At 41.8% G+C, this 17,541-nt stretch overlaps 1 protein-coding gene across 1 annotated transcript in view; it reads right to left on the reverse strand.

The window, feature by feature from the left end:
* LOC115108768 (uncharacterized) overlaps positions 1-7,251 on the reverse strand; it is a 60,469-nt gene extending 53,218 nt beyond the window's left edge. The window contains exons 1-8 of the mRNA XM_065008520.1: positions 7,107-7,251; positions 6,603-6,872; positions 6,038-6,337; positions 4,873-5,133; positions 1,863-2,096; positions 1,331-1,591; positions 786-1,046; positions 166-336 (exon numbers count right to left, since the gene is read on the reverse strand). Coding sequence (XP_064864592.1) covers positions 166-336; positions 786-1,046; positions 1,331-1,591; positions 1,863-2,096; positions 4,873-5,133; positions 6,038-6,337; positions 6,603-6,872; positions 7,107-7,251 — 1,903 coding nt within the window. The remainder of the gene's footprint in view (positions 1-165; positions 337-785; positions 1,047-1,330; positions 1,592-1,862; positions 2,097-4,872; positions 5,134-6,037; positions 6,338-6,602; positions 6,873-7,106) is intronic.
* Positions 7,252-17,541: the final 10,290 nt, after the last annotated feature.

Consider the following 17,541-nt stretch of genomic DNA (forward strand, 5'->3'; position numbering starts at 1 on the left):
GAGTTGAGCAATATTCGAAAGTGACTTTATATCACGCCTTTTTCGTCCATTGTTGGTCTACCTGATTGAAATTTGAGTAATATTTTGATAGAGATCGTTCAAACGGCTGGAACTCAATGGAATGAAACTGAATTTATTTCACAAACTAGTTATATCCTGTCTCACCTTCCCTGATGACCATGGCCTGACTGGGCATAGAGAGGCAGGATCTGTTAACAGACATAACCTCCACAACATACTCCTCTCCACAGTCCAGTGTGTCCACGCTACAGCTGGTTGCCGTGGAGTTACAGGTCACCTGCTCTCTGTTGCCGTGGGAGATGATGGTGGTGTAACCTAACGCACGCAGCGACGTGTCCCAGCTCACCGTCAGCGTTCCAGACCCACAATCCATCTCAGTTTGTACGTTGGCAGGCCCGCATGGGACTGGGAGAGAGAGAGAGAGAGAGAGAGAGAGAGAGAGAGAGAGAGAGAGAGAGAGAGAGAGTGATGGAGAAAAGAGGAGGTAAGTTTGACCAAAGACATGCAGTATGTACAGTAGTATACTAAAATAGAAGTGTATCAGGGTTATGGTTAAATCTAGGGGTCATATAACTGTGGAGAGGTTTGGGGACTAAAGTCAAAACTGAGTAGGATTGAATCAATAAGTGTTAGGTTGAGTAAGTTGCATATAAGTCATAGAGATGCCCTACCTGACTCTAGTTGTTGGATTAAGGATTCGGCGGTTGCCAAATTCTTCAATTAGGGCTAGTATTGTGTGTACTATTAATGGTGGAGGTTCCTACCTGACTCCATGGTGATGGCCTGGGAGGGTATGCTGGGGCAGATGCCGTCGTGTTGCATGACGGAGACAGAGTAGAGCTGGTCACACTTCAGGCTGGGGACAGTGCAGTTGTTCCCTGTGGTGCTGCAGCTGAGAAGGCCTCCCTCCGTGTCCTCAATGGCGGCTGTGTAGGAGAGTATACTGTGATGGCCCTGCCAGACAATCAGAGCGTGGTTCGCCGCACAGTCTAGGAAGGCCTCGATGTGGTCCGGAAGGCAGGGGGCTGGAGGGGGAGGGAGAGGGGATCATGTGATGTGAGAGACACTCAACACTCATATAAACATGGCAAATAACAGTTTGGAAATCATGTATTTATTGAGCTGTATAGTAGGCCTTGCTCAAAAGGCACGGAATAACAAGACTACTACTACTACCTGTGTAATAAAACTACCATTATTATTATAAAACTATTTAGAACTCATCACGCAGTAAAAGCACTTTGTGACAACTGCTGATGTAACAAGGGCTTAATAAATATATCTGATTGACTGATTGACAGTAACATGCCTGTCTCTATGGTGACTATCTCGCTGTCGGAGCTGTTGCACTTGAGGTTGGTTGCGGTGACGAAGGCGTTGTAGGTGGAGCTGCAGCGGAGGCCCTTGATCTGACACTTGGTATCCATGGAGTTACAGGTGTGAACCACGCCAGCGTCATCCATTGCTGTGGCGATGTAGAACAGAGAGCCGTAGGAAACCTGCCAGTTCAGAGTGATGGAGTCGGATCCACAGTACATTGCTGCTGAAACGTTCTGAGGAACGCAGGGAACTGCAGCGGGGAGGGAACATTCAGTTGAGTGTGTTTGTGTGTGTGTGGTTTGGTACTAGTTAGTTACAAGGGTAGTAAATGCCCCAGTTGAACAATATACACTGCTTAATGGCTTTTCCCTTCAAGATAAGCTTATTGAGCCAGGTGTGAAAACCATGCATGAAAGTCACATCAATATGGCTAATGAATTCAGTGTAGGGTAACGGCTAGAAAAATAATGTGGATTTAATGTATGTAATTTACTGGCAGTGAAGAGTTGACCATGTCTCACCTGTCTCAGCCACCCGTCCCAGAGTCCTGTAGCTGGGGCAGTTGTCATCGAAAGCTGTGATGTACATGGTTAAACTCTCCCCACAATGCACCGATGGTATGGCACAGGTGTTGGTGAAGGAGCTGCAGTTGTAGCGGTTGCTTTCATCCTTGTTTCCCCATGCCTCAACCGTGTAGGCCAGAGCCCCCTCAGCACGGTCCCATGTGCTGGTCAGGACATCAGACCGACAGTCGGCTGAGGATAACAAGTTCTGAGGCATACAGGGGGCTGGAGAGGGATGATAAAGAGTTGCTGTTAGTTGCTGTGTGAATTTAAGTATACTCTCTCTAATTCTTTCTTTCTTTCTCCTTCACGGAGGACCTGAGCCCTAGGACCATGCCTCAGGGCTACCTGGCCTGATGACTCCTTGCTGTCCCCAGTCCAACTGGCCGTGCTGCTGCTCCAGTTTAAACTGTTCTGTCTGCGGCTATGGAACCCTGACCTGTTCACCGGATGTGCTACCTGTCCCAGACCTGCTGTTTTCAACTCTCTAGAGACAGCAGGAGTGGTAGAGATACTCTGAATGATCGGCTACAAAAAGCCAACTGACATTTACTCCTGAGGTGCTGACCTGTTGCACCCTCGACAACCACTGTGATTATTATTATTTGACCCTGCTGGTCATCTGTGAACATTTTAACATCTTGGCCATGTTCTGTTAATCTCCACCCGGCACAGCCAGAAGAGGACTGGCCACCCCTCATAGCCTGATTCCTCTCTAGGTTTCTTCCTAGGTTCTGTCCTTTCTAGGGAGTTTTTCCTAGCCACCGTGCTTCTACACCTGCATTGCTTGCTGTTTGGGGTTTTAGGCTGGGTTTCTGTACAGCACTTTGAGATATCAGCTGATGTAAGAAGGGCTTTATAAATAAATTTGATTTGATTCCCACTCAAGTTATTATTATTTCACAAGCATTGTAGTTTTGTAAATTACAATCTTAGAAAGAAAGGTGGTATCTACAATATAAAAGGGTTCTTTGGCTGTCATCCTAGGGAGAACCCTTTGAATAAACCTGGTTGGTTCCAGGTAGAACCCTTTTGGGTTCCATGTAGAATGCTTTCGGAACCCTTTTTTCTAAGCGTGTACATTAAATTGTTGTCAAAAAAACAAGTTTCTTTATTTTGCTAATTATATGATCCTTATAGATCAGTGGGGGGGCGTTTCTAGGTTTTTGAAGTGCAGTCCAATCAAGTCATGGATAGTCAAGGTGCTAAAACTGGAGCTAAAGCCTGACACCTACTGGTCCTCTCACTTTAGAACTTCATGATCAGACGCTAGGCTAGAGTGTCCCACACAGCGCCAGTTGTCATCCTAATCATACAGCATATGAGTGTAGTCTACTAGCAATGCGTGGGTTGATTTATAACTCGCAGTCCCCGCTGTTATAGCCGTGGGGCAGGCGGGTTTAGGGTCATGAAATATTGTGTGGATGAAGGATGGGTGGGTTGAATAAAGAGAAAACAATAACTGAAAAAATCCTTAAATGTATCATTTTTGTGCAATTTATATCAATAGGCTACATTGAGGTTTATCTTTCATTATTTTATGCAATCTAGCATTAGTGCATAAGCCTACACTTTAGGGCCTAACTGTACGTGCACCAAATATCCCACACGCCAAATGCTTTTGGGAAGGGTTAGAAAAAGTTAACAGCGATTCACGGAGTCAAAAAGGACAATGTCGAAGTTTAATTCAATAAGAGAAAAGCTGCGAAATGGAGAGTTGAAAATAAGGGGAGGGACAGAAAAGTAATGTTTGGGAAAGATTTGTTGAAGTGGTAAAAGAGGATGATAACAGTGTTGTGTGATGATTGTGAGACGCTATACAAATTCCGCAGTCACAAGACTGGGACTTCAAATAGGCCTATGGAATGTCAAGGGAACTGTAGCCTGTTCAGATGGGTTAAATGGAAAACGAAATCTGGACACTGACTGTAGGTCTATAACCTCTCACATAGCCTTACTATTAACTCCTGCAGAATTCAACATTTCTTGCAGTGAAATTATACAGCAAATGTAGGCAATTTATTCAATGGAGAAATATGATTTCTTTCTTTCATCATCTTGAGAGAATGTGAATGTGCAGTTAGATACCGTCTGTAGAGGTGCTATCTTTATCAGCATCATAAAAGCTGATAGTATTTCAACCACATAAAATATGCATCCAAGACGAACTGAAATCTTATCAGAAACATGTTGGGTTGTTTTCACAGCTTTCTATTTCCTTAGAACGGGTCAAACATTTGGACATTTTGCATAGAAAATCTTTCCAGTTTCTTGTGGTTGGATTATTGCATTTTCTCCTGGGTCCCTAAACGTCTTTACTCTGCGAAAGAATCAGAGATGATAGAGAGAACTTTACCGATGTCAACTTGTTTGAATCATTCATTCTATCGATTTATGACATTATTCTGGTGAGAAGGGGTTTATTTAGTCTTCTAGGGCAACATATAATGACAGGAGAGAAGCTGTATGTATCTAATTATAGACCAGTTGACTAACAAATAGCCGACCAAAATGTTGGAAATTATAAGCATAAACATATCTAAATCAGGCAAAAGAAAATCCTGCACCCCCTGTCAAAAAAACATTCATCTGTCTCTGACTAGTTTACAGTGCATTTTCTATATTAGTGGTTTAGGTTTGGGTGCGGCCTCAGATTTTCACTTTATCACATATAGTCGGGCGGTTGCGGATGGGTTATTAGCAATTGCGGTCAGGTGTTGGTGAGCAAAAAGCTGACCACTATAGTCTACTATAGTCTACTATATTCTCATAATGAAAAAAACTATGGGCCCTTGTCAAAAGTTCTACTTATGGTTGTCTCACCTAGCTACAGTATCTTAAGATGAATGCATTACCTGTAAGTCGCTCTGGATAAGAGGGTCTGGTAAATGTCTAAAATGTAAAACGTACTATATAGGGACTACGTTGCCATTTCAGAAGCAGCCTGTGAGTGTGTCTGTGGTCGTACCGGTGCGGACTGCTACTGGTGGGCTGGCCTGGCTGTTGCACCCGCTACTGACAGAGTAGACAGTGAAGGTGTAGCGACGGCCACACACAGTGTTGGTGAAGAAACAGGAAGTGTCTAAGGTCATACAGTCCATGGTTTCTCCCTCTGAGTCCACGGCCTTGGCCCTGTAGTGAGCCGTGTTGTTGGTGGCAGCCCAGGAGAAGATGATCACGTTGCTGGAACACTCACGGTACAGGTTGAGATTCTTTGGAGGACAGGGGACTGCGAGAGGGAGAGAGAGGGAGGAGGGAGGGAGAGAGCGGTAGAGGGAAAACGAGAGAGAAATATGAGAGGGTGAGAGTGAGGGAGAGAGAGAGTGAAGAATGGGAGAAGAGAGAGAAAAGGGAGAAACATCAAAACCCTGATGTTTAAGATTACAGCAAACCACTGGGGTATAGAGTTCTACAAAGGGACTGCTTTTCTCTAAAATAGGTTACAGAATATAATATAACATGACTTCGCAGCTCAATAGAGGACCTAGTTCTCAAGGATGATGCCTATGCAGTAATGTGTGGGTGTGGTCTGTGTCTACGTGAATAAGAAATAAACAGACATAGAGGACCATGGAAAAGCAGGAAGGGAAAAAACTATTCCCATATGACCTCCGATATTATCCTAACAAAAAGGCTGTTTACAACTTTGCATTATACACTATGTTGTATTGTCGTCATATGTGAACTGTAATATGTATCAAATCTGATGTAAGAAGTGAATTCAGGTAAAGCACTTTGTTGGACACATCACTTGTACAGTGGGTGTACTGTACATCCTGTGAGGAACAACAGTTATTTGTTGCCCTTGATCTGCAGCAGCTAAGCCCTGGTACACAATGCAGCCTCAGGAGGCTGTGTGAGAGATAGGATGTTGGTTAAGCTGTAGCCTACAGTAGGGGAGAGCATGGCTGTGTGTCCGGTTGGAGGGATTCAAGGGTCAGAAGTGTAAGAGTGCCATTCGTTCAGCCTTCTAGAATGTTTGTTGCCCTCCATTCTGTCCTCTATCTTATTGTGGGTCCACTTTATTGTGGGTCCTGGTGTTTCCCTTTTCTCAATCACTGTCCCACCTGTGTCACTGTGTCTCACCTGTCTCCAGGTGTCCTACGTATGTCAAAAGTGTCTCACTGTCTCACCTGTCCAAAAGTATGCCTCCTTGGTCTCAGTGTCCTTACCTGTGGCAAAGTGTGAGGTGGCGTTTACTTTGCTCTCACAGCTCTTGGACACAGCGGTGACCTGCACCATGTAGTCATCTCCGCAGCCCACCCCTGTGATCTGGCACTCTGTGCCCTGAGAGGTGCAGGATAGGACGGTCCTGCCGCTGCCAGTAGCAACTGCTCTGTACGAGTCTGCTCCGAACACTCTGGCCCAGGACACCATGGCTGTGCCACTGGTACAGCTGTACTCCACGGATATGGACATCACAGCACTTAATGCTGAAAATGACATATAATGCTTTCATAAGTACTGGATTTGGTTCATGTGAATGTGAGGATCATTCGGTGCTTGCCTACTTGAAAATGACATATTTACTTATTGGCTATCAGTTCAGTGCAAAGGAGAAACCTTTTTGAGGAAATGTTTGATATTACATTTTTTTTTTAAATTATATATATATATATATATACAGTAGGTCTGAAAATACCTAGTTTATCGGACAGTAATGACTCATTTTAAAACGGATTATAAAAGCGTACTCACTGTTTGCAGTATATGTGTATTCAGTAGGCTCTCCTGGCTCCAGTAAGGTGTTGACAGAAGCCACTGATATCTGATAAGAGGAACATGGCAGGATATCCCTTATGTCCAGTTGGTTTTGTGACACTTTTGTCTTGAACAGTGCGTGGTCTGGTTCATCCAGGTCGGTAACCGTCACCTCGTAAAGAATAACCTTTTCCACTGGCTGCCAGAACAGGCGCACTGAACTATTTCCAATCTGGTTGGCTGTAACTCCCTTTGGCGGTTGGATCACTATGGAGGGACAAATGAACGGTCATGTAGGCCTATAATGGACCGCTGTCTAGAGTTCACCTGTGGTAGGCTAGTTGAGGGCTGAATGCCTTAAGTATAAAGCTAAAGGTGAAACGTTAAACATTTAAGCTAGAGTACGCTGCCTTTAAAATTCTTTAGACCTCGCATTTACAACCAGTTTACCCACAACCAGAATGTAGTCTAATGTTAATCTAGGTAAAATAGTTCACTCACAGGTAGAAATGGTCCTCACTCTGCTTCTTGCTCCAAGACCAGCTTGGTTTGCGGTGTAGATGTAACAGTCGTAGACGGTTGAAGGCTGCAGGTTTTGGACCACAGCGCTCATGTTGGTGAAGGTGAAATTAAGCCTCTCTACCATGGCCTTTGATTCCATCAACAGGTGATAATGGTCCGCGGTGTACACGCGCACCCATTCTATTTGGATTGAAGTACTTGATAATGCTCTTGAGGAGGTTATCTGAGAGGTGTCGGGAACTAAAATAGTAACAAGAGGGGGCAACGTAAGCTATTATTAGAATTTCTAGAATATTGCTCAGTAGACCAGTCCATGCGCAAAAGTCCATGCGTAAATCTGCAAAACATTTATTTGGAAAATATTTGTTGCCATGGTGGGCCTAAGACTAGGCTTGATAAATAGCACACGTTTTTTAAATGAAATATTTGAGTTTACTGGTTAAAATTCATGTTTATCACAACTTTGCTTTCCGGTGGAGAATGATACTTACCTGTTTTGGCCACTTGTGTTTTCAAGCACATAACATAGTAGAACTGGAACACTTTGACCGTAACACTATACAAGGTTCCAGGTCTCAGGCCCTGGACCAGTTTTTCCGTACTGGTAGCTGGTAGCGTTACCACGACAGGTGCTATATCTGTCGCATTTATTACCCGAAGGTCCAAAAAGTAATTTGTTGCTCCAGTGTATTTGTTCCATTTCACCAGAAGTGCTGACGCAGCTGGAGATGTTATTGATGTAATATTGCATACTGAAAGAGAGAGGGAGAAGTTTGAGTCAAATTCAATAGAAAAAAATGTATCTAGGAGAGAATAGCCTAGTAGAATTGATTGATGAGTAAATCAGTAGACATCTCAATACTCTATCACGCATCATTGCCTGAGGGGATGACAATACGTTTTCAAGTTCATCTCCCCCAAATTGTGTCAAATCTTTCAGTTACACTTTTTCTGTAGATTGAACGTTTGAACACAGAATCATATAAAAAAATATTATGAATAAATAAACATTATTGACTGCTTGACATCCACATCTTCCCTTTATTCAAAGTCCATCAACTAATGATATAGCTGGAGACTTACCTTGTGCTTTTGTGTATGATATCTGAAAAACAGCCAAAATAAATGAATTATACTCCAACATTCATTTGACAAAACAATATAATATAAAGTTATATTTGCACACAAAAAAAGTATATTCCAAGAAAAATATATATTTACCTGTGTTAGAGATACCAATACTAAAGAAAAACCTATTGCTCCTACCAATCCCATTGTTCACAATGACTGCAGGTTCCTGATTAGTTTAGTATACATGGGAGTCAAATATATAAGGTGTTCTGGATTCTTTTGAGCTAAAGCGCACATACTAGGTGGGAACCAATCAGTAGGCCCCAAATGGGGCCAGCTTTCCTCCTGATCGCCCTGGGCACAGAGGTGTCATGAGAAGATAGCGGCGCAGGCAGGGAACGAGGGAGGGGTGAGAAAAAAGACTGGGTGGCTCAGCTCTATTGGAAGGATACAGCAGGCTGGTATCTCTCTCCGTGCTTCTGTATCAGTTTGGTTGCATAATAATCAATGCATCCCCTTCATGATTTGTCACACACCTATATTATATTCAGTATTTACATTTGATTTGTTCTCACCACACTGTGACTTTTTCTATTCTACTTAGGCTACGTTTAGACTGTTATGATATTTTTTTCCCAGTAATTGGTCTTTTGACAAATCACATCAGATCTTATTCAGGGCTAATTTGATTGGTCAAAAGACCCGTTAGTGAAACAAAGATCGGTATTGGGCTGCCTGTCTAAACGCATCCATAGATGCCACAATGCCTGCGTTTACACAGGCAGCCCAATTCTGATATTTATTTCCCCCCTAATTGGTCTTTTGACCAATCACATCAGATCTTTTCACAGCAAACCTTTTTCAGAGTTATCTGATTGGTCAAAGATCAATTAGTGAAAAAAAATATCAGAATTGGTCAGCCTGTGTAATTGCAACCTATGCGCTACTATGTGGTATATTTCAATGTGTTATGTTGAATGATTTCAATATTTCTAAAATAGATTGGTTTTTCTCACAATCATCATGTATTCATTTAGCACAGTGGTTCCCAAACTTTTTATATTCCAGTACCCCTTCAAACATTCAACCTCCAGCTGCGTACCGTACCCCCTCTAGCACCAGGGTCAGCGCACTCTCAAATGTTGTTTTTTGCCATCATTATAAGCCTGCCACACACACACTATACGATACATTTATTAAACATAAGAATGAGTGTGATTTTTTGTCACAACCCGGCTTGTGGGAAGTGACAAAGAGCTCTTATAGGACCAGGGTACAAATAATAATATAAGAATCAATCATTTTGCTCTTTATTTAGCCATCTTACATATAAAACCTTATTTGTTCATCCAAAATGTGTGAATAACTCACTACAGGTTCATGAGAAGGGTTTGCTTGAAAGGATGCACATAACTCTACAATGTTGGGTTGTATTGGAGAGAGTCTCAGTCTTAAATCATTTTCCACACACAGTCTGTGCCTGTATTTAGTTTTCATGCTAGTGAGGGCCGAGAATCCACTCTCACATAGGTACGTGGTTGCAAAGGGCATCAGTGTCTTAACAGTGAGATTTACGAAGGCAGGATACTCTGAGCGCAGCCCTATCCAGAAATCTGTCGGTAGCTTCTGATTAAATTACATTTTCACAGAACCACTTGTTGAAATTTTGATTAAGTACCTGTGTAATTGCACACCCAGCTCACTCAGGTGCTTCGGAATATCACAATTGACATTGTCCGTAAGCTTGAGTTCATTTGCACACAAAAATCATACAATGATGGAAAGACCTGTGTGTTGTCCTTGTTAATGCAGACAGAGAAGAGCTCCAACTTCTTAATCATAACCTCAGTTTTGTCCTGCACATTGAATGTAGTTGCGGAGAGTCCCTGTAATCCTAGATACAGATTATTCAGGCGAGAAGAAACATCACCCTGATAGGCCAGTCGTGTGAGAAACTCATCATCATGCAAGCGGTCAGACAAGTGAAAATGATGGTCAGTAAAGAAAACTTTAAGCTCGCCTCTCAATTTATTTATTTTTTGGCAATACTTTGCTCATTGATAACCAGCACACTTATGTATGTTGTAAAAGCGTTCCATGGTTGCTGCCCATACCATTGCATAATGCAGAAAATACACAAGAGTTCAGGGGCCTTGCTTTAAAAGTTAACCATTTTCACTGTAGTGTCCAAAATGTCTTTCAAGCTGTCAGGAATTCCCTTGGCAGGAAGAGCCTCTCGGGGGATGCTGCAGTGTACCCAAGTGGTGTCGGGAGCAACTGCTTGCACCCGCGTTAACACTCCACAATGTCTCCCTGTCATGGCTTTTGTGCCATCAGTACAGATACCAACACATCTTGACCACCAAAGTCATTTGATGTCACAAAGCTGTCCAGTTCTTTAAAAAGATCCTCTCGTGTTGTCCTGGTTTCCAGTGGTTTGCAGAAGAGGATGTCTTCCTTAATTGACCCCCCATAAACGTAATGGACATATACCAGGAGCTGTGCCAAGCCCTGTCTGTTGACTCATCCAGCTATAACACATATAATTCACGGGCTTGTATGCGAAGCAGTAATTGTTTCAAAATATCTCCTGCCATGTCACTGGTGCGTCGTGAAACTGTGTTGTTTGATGAAGGGATTGTCTGTATAGTTTTTTTTGGCCTTTTCCCCCAGCATTGTCCCAGCCATATCTGCGAAAGCAGGAAGAATTATGTCCTCCACAATAGTATGGGGCTTGCCTGTCCTAGCCACTTGGTAGCTCACCATATAAGACGCTTCTACCCTTCTTGTTAATGGTATCTGTTGCTTTTATACGTGTCTTACTATTCGAAAGTCGTCTTAATTCTTGCTAAAAAAACTCCTGTGGTTTATTTTTCAAATTGGCATGTTTTGTTTCTATATGTCTGCCCAATAGTGAAGGTTGTGAGATAGTACTTTTGCACATAAAGCACACTGTGGCTGAGGAAAGGCACTACTCCCAATATAAGTGAACACCAAATCAATGTAGTTCTTATCATATTTGCGCCTCTTCGATGGTCTAATGTCCCTGTCTGTTGTTCGGTGCTTTCCCGGGTAAGGGGGCAGTAGCTCTTCGGCTGCATCAGATTCACAACTGTCAGTGTCCATGCTAGCTGGGCTAACAACAAATGTAGAATTACTGATGTTAGCACTGGATGTGCTCGTGGAAGCAGAACAACCTGTCGTCGACAGGTCGTCGACAGGTGTGGTACTGCTGGAAGTAGCAGTACTACCAGTAGAGCTGGTATGTGTCTCTATGGACACCGGCCTTACTTTTTTTAACCATTAATACATTTTCGAGCAAACTGAATGAGCAGCTGCTACGTTTGGCTACATATATTTTTAATGTGAATCACATTTTTATTTGGCGTACCCCTGACGGCATTGCGGGTACACGTGCCCCAGTTTGGGAATACCTGATTTAGCACAATGGATTACAATTTTGAGCCTATAGCTTTTAGTTTCTGTGCACCTCACTTATGGAACAATCTTCAGAATACTCAGTTGGATGCACTGCTGCCTTTTGGGCAATTCAGATTGTTGGTAGAAGAACAGATTCTTCGATGAGGAACTGGGTTGTTTTTTATGATTATAGTTTTTTGTGTTTTTCTTTGTGTGTATCCTATGATCCTGCCTTGATTGTGTAGCTTCTTGGTTTTGTCGTGCAGGTCTCCCTTGGAATATAGACCATGGTCACAATAGGTCGCCTAAATAATTAAATTATAATAAAGAAATAAGTACTATGATCTTTCTTTTAGGGGCAGGAAATGATCATGGGCTCTTCATGATTCCAAATAAGAGGTTTGTCCTATTACATAGAGGTGTAAAGTATCTTATATTGTATGAAATGTAGTCACCTGCTAGTCAGAGGACTTGCTACAGTGTTGGCCACTATCAACACCTCAGTCCCACTATGGTTTAACAATGAAGCCTTCATAAACCCTTTATAATTTCCTGTATAAGATGCTTCGTAAACCATTAGTAATTCAGAATATATTAAGTGTAGCAAAAGCGTTGTGCCAAATTTGGCTAACTATCAGTTGTAAGGACCCTTCATGTAGTTATAATTTATTTTGTGAATCATATACAGTGTGTAGTTGTAATAAAACATTCATCATTTGTTGTTCATTTTGAGTGGGACCAATAACTCAGTGCCTTAGTTATACATGGTTTCATTATTTTTTGTGATAACATTTATTCATGACCATCATTTAGCTTTTTCAAACAGAAATTTGCATCCTGTAGCACTAATTCCAAAAAGTTTTGGGACACTATAAAGTCCATGGAGAATAAGAGCACCTCTTCCCGTCTGCCCACCACACTGAGGATAGGAAACCCTGTCACCACCGATAAATCTATGATAATGGATCATTTCAATAAGCATTTTTCTACAGCTGGCCAAGCTTTCCACCTGGCTACCCCTACTCCGGTCAACAGCTGATGTTCTGAAAGAGCTGCAAAATCTGAATCCCTACAAATCAGCTGGGCTTGACAATCTGGACCCTCTCTTTCTAAAATAATCAGAAAAATTGTTGCAACCCCTATTACTAGCCTATTCAACCTCTTTTTCGTATCGTCTGAGATCCCCAAAGATTGGAAAGCTGCCACGGTCATCCCCCTCTTTAAAGGGGGAGACACTCAAGACCCAAACTGTTATAAACCTATATCCATCCTGCCCTGCCTTTCTAATTACTGAAATAAGTCAATTAAATCAATTATGAGAATAGTCAGATTAACTGATCACGGACACGGTGGCGTAGCAGGAATCTCAGGATGATCAATGGAAACAAGATGCACCTGAGCTCAATTTCGAGTCTCATAGCAAAGGGTCTGAATACTTATGTAAATAAGTTATTTTTTTTTTAATTTTATTTTTTTATACATTTGCAAAAATGTATATAAACCTATGTTCGCTTTGTCATTATGGGGTATTGTGTTTAGATTGATGAGGATTTAAAAAAAATCAATTTTAGAATAACGCTGTAATGTAGCAAAATGTGGAAAAAGACAAGGGGTGTGAATACTTTCTGAATGCATTGTACAATACAGTATCACTCAAATGTTTACATAAGACTTGTTGTGTATCCTGACTCACAATCAGCCTCCATCTCCACTGTATAGAGACACTATGGCACTTCCGCAGTTGACCGAACCCAGAAAACAAACAACCTGTTGTGATAACTATTGTAAAATGCATTGTGTCTGTAAAATGTATATAGTATGTATAGGCTGGCAGTAGAAGCCTAAGTGTTGTTGTCCATTAGTTTACTCCAATTAGGGGAGGGTTGGTTGGGTTAGGGGGAAATTAATTGTTATGTGTGTATATACTGTATATATACACATATATATATATATATATATATATTTATATATTTGTATTATTCATTTTTTATATATATATATATATATATATAGGAATTATATATATATTTACAGTACCAGTCTGTAAGTTTGGAGTTTGAACACACCTACTCATTCAAGGGTTTTTCTTAATTTTTCCTATTTTCTACATTGTAGAATAATAGTGAAGACATCAAAACTATGAAATAACACATATGGAATCATGTAGTTACCAAAAAAGTGTTAAATAAATCTAAATATATTTTATATTTGGGATTCTTCAAAGTAGCCACCCTTTGCCTTGATGACAGCTTTGCACACACTTGGCAGTCTCTCAACCAGCTTCATGAGTTAGTCACCTGGAAGGCTTTTCCAACAGTCTTAAAGGAGTTCCCACATATGCTGAGCACTTGTTGGCTGCTTTTCCTTCACTCTGCGTTCCAACTTATCCCAAACCATCTCAATTGGGTTAAGCTCGGGTGATTGTGGAGGCCATGTCATCTGATGCAGCACTCCATCACTCTCCTTCTTGGTCAAATAGCCCGTACACAGCCTGGAGGTGTGTTTTGGGTCATTGTCCAGATGGCATATCACTGCAGAATGCTGTGGTAGCTATGCTGTTAAAGTGTGCCTTGAATTCTAAATAAATCACAGACAGTGTCACCAGCAAAGCACCCCCACCATCACACCTCCATGCTTCAAGGTGGGAGCCAGACATGACATGCGGAGATCATCTGTTCACCTACTCTGCGTCTCACAAAGACACGGCGGATGGAACCAAAAATCTCTACTTTGGACTCATCAGACCAAAGGACAGATGTCCATAGCTTGTGTTTCTTTGACTGAACTTCATGTTTTAAAGTAATGATAGACTGTCGTTACTCTTAGCTTTTTTGAGCTGTTCTTGTCATAATATGGACATGGTGTTTTACCAAAAAGGGCTATCTTCTATACCCCCCCACACACACACACCTTGTCACAACACAACTGATTGTCTCAAACGCATTAAGAAGGAAAGAAATTCCACAAATTAACTTTAACAAGGCACACCTGTTAATTGAAATGCATTATTCCAGGTGACTAACTCATGAACCTGGTTGAGAGAATGCCAAGAGTGTGCAAAGCTGTCATCAAGGCAAAGGGTGGCTACTTTGAAGAATGTCAAATGTAAAATATATTTTGATTTGTTTAACACTTTTTGGTTACTACATGATTCCATATGTGTTATTTCATAGTGTTGATGTCTTCACTATTATTTTACAATATAGAAAATAGTAAAAATAAAGAAAAACCCTTCAATGAGTAGGTGTTTCCAAACTTTTGACTGGTACTCTATATATATAGGCTCTAACACCTCAAGCGAGAATGTATGGCTCTAAATTCCCATTGGCCCTGTTTTCTATCCTGTGTTGTTTCTTTCGTCCAGGAAACAATACATGGGAACAGAGAGGCTGATCTGCAACACAGAGATAAAGCAGAGGGAGGGGCCAGGTTTAGAAAGGAGACAGGTGCCGGTGAAACCCAAGGAAAGTAGGCAAACTTGGGAATTGGGACTCCTCGCAAACAGATAACTTGACAATGTATGTCACCTTGCCAGGATTGAACAAATCAGGTCTTTGGATTGCCAGTCAATCTGTGCCTTTATGGCAACTCATTTCACCACCGGCTATGGATGGATGATGTTGCTATTTCTAATACAAAGTTTCGTAAAGTTTGATTTTGTATGACTAAAATGTAATCCCCCAGGGTGTCTTTTGTTGTGTTGAAAGGGATATTTTATCACCAGAGAATAAAGGGCAATCACTTCTTAGTTCCTGACTGTGCATAAGAAATAAGGAAGTCAACATGAAAGGGGATATGTCCCACAAACCCAGCAAGGAAACTCAAACCCAGGCTTATACAATGGGCAATTTCCAAGAATCGTGAATAAGGACAAGTGATGCTAACACCTTGCTTTTTTCCCACTGTATTATTTTATGAGCTTGCGTTGTCCGGTCCTGCTATAGACACCAGTACGGATCACAGTGTAGGGTCCCATAGTGAATGTCTGTGATGCAACAATATTGTTTTCATTATTAATGCTTGTCATAATAAAACTCCACAAAAGTCCTATATTTTATTACCATAGTCCCCTTATACACTGAGTTATATTGATGTCACTCGTTAAATCCACTTCAGTCAGTGTAGATGAAGAGGAGGAGACGGGTTAAAGAAGGATTTTTAAGCCTTGAGACAATTGAGAGATGGATTGTGTATGTGTGTCATTAAGGGTGAATGGGCAACACAAAACATTTGTCTTTGCATGGGGTATGGTAGTAGGTGTCAGGCACACCGGTTTGTGTCAAGAACTGCTACGCTGCTGGGGTTTTCATGCTCAACCGTTTCCAGTGTGTGTCAAGAATGGTCCATCAACCAAAGGACATCCAGCCAACTTGACACAATTGTGCGAAGCATTGGAGTTTACATGGGCCAGCATCCCTGCGGAACGCTTTCAACACCTTGTAGAGTCCATGCCCAGATGAATTGAGGCTGTTCTGAGGGCAAAACTCAATATTAGGAAGGTGTTCCTAATGTTTTGTGTACTCAGTGTAAAATAGTATCTGGGATTGAAATAACTGGAAAAGTCCTAAAAAGGGCATAACTTTAGAGGGTAACTATTGTTTTATGGTGATTTTATCATAAATCTTACGACTGAAAGATGAGTGAAATAAACAAAAGGCTCACTAGATGGCAGGGTGGTGGTGGTTGACGGAGGGCGTAACATGGAGGCTGTTTCAAATCCCATCCCAATAAAAATGACTTCCCTGAACATAACCCGTCACATTAATTTCTGCCTTAGAGGCAGAGCTGCCCTTTGAACAATATAAGTAAGTTATCCTTGTCCGAGCCAGAATGTCCCATAGGGAAGGAGCATATCTCCTGTTTCTGTAGCATGAGACAGCTTGATGTACAAGTACACCCTCTGGATAGGAGCTTACTCTCTAGAATAGAGAGAACTCTGAGCTCTCTGATAGGGCGTTATATCCGGTCCCAGTGGATCTCCAGATATGGGTGTGGACGTGGTACTGTGGCTTCGATGATGATCATAAAGAGATACCACTCTGCTGCTACTGCCTTGTGTTCCTGTATTCTCTCTGAATGGCCTCTGTTGGTATCAACGTGAAATTCTATATCAGGGTTACTCAACTCTTACCCTACGAGGTCCGGAACCTGACGGTTTTCTGTTCTACCTGATAATTAATTGCACACACCTGGTGACCTGGTGTCCCAGGTCTAAATCAGTCCCTGATTAAAGGGAAATAAGTAAAGAATGCAGTGGAACTGGCTTTGAGGTCCAGAGTCTAGTTTGAGGGATCTATACCTTGTGCATAATTTCTTACTGTGCATTAGGGATCCAAATCAGTACTGTTTCCCATTGTACATCATGGGAACCACGTCAATCGAAGCTTAATTCCTAAAACAACTGTAGGCAGCACATGTTCCTCCTGGGAGGGTAGACAAAAGGACTGGTCCTCTGTGCCCAGCATACTTCAGTGTTTGATGTATGCTTATGTAATGGGTTGGCATTGTATTAGATCCAAGAATACACCTTTATTGTCCAATGTGAGTTATTTCCAACCCATGGGTACCACACCAGGCTAAAGGTAGCATAAAATAAGCAGCAGAACAGCATCCCTGTAGCAGGTTAGTGGTTAAGTGCCTTGCTCAAGGGCATAATGGCAGCAGGTGGCACATGAGATTCTGATGTCAGAAACCCTCTGGTTGCCAGCTCACTCCTGACAAATTCTCCCGTCAGCCATGGGATTTGAACTGGCAACCCTCTGGTTACTGGCCCTGAGAGATTCTGAATTAATCTGATTGAAGTTTAAGTCAGAATACTCTATCTTAGACGTTATTGCATTAATGTGTGTACAAAATGCTCATTGGCATTTGATTAGACTAATACTGTATGTAAAAGCGATAAGAGTTCGATATTGGAATTGGT

Source organism: Oncorhynchus nerka, linkage group LG24 (genome assembly GCF_034236695.1).
Source record: "Oncorhynchus nerka isolate Pitt River linkage group LG24, Oner_Uvic_2.0, whole genome shotgun sequence".
Lineage (NCBI taxonomy): Eukaryota > Metazoa > Chordata > Actinopteri > Salmoniformes > Salmonidae > Oncorhynchus > Oncorhynchus nerka.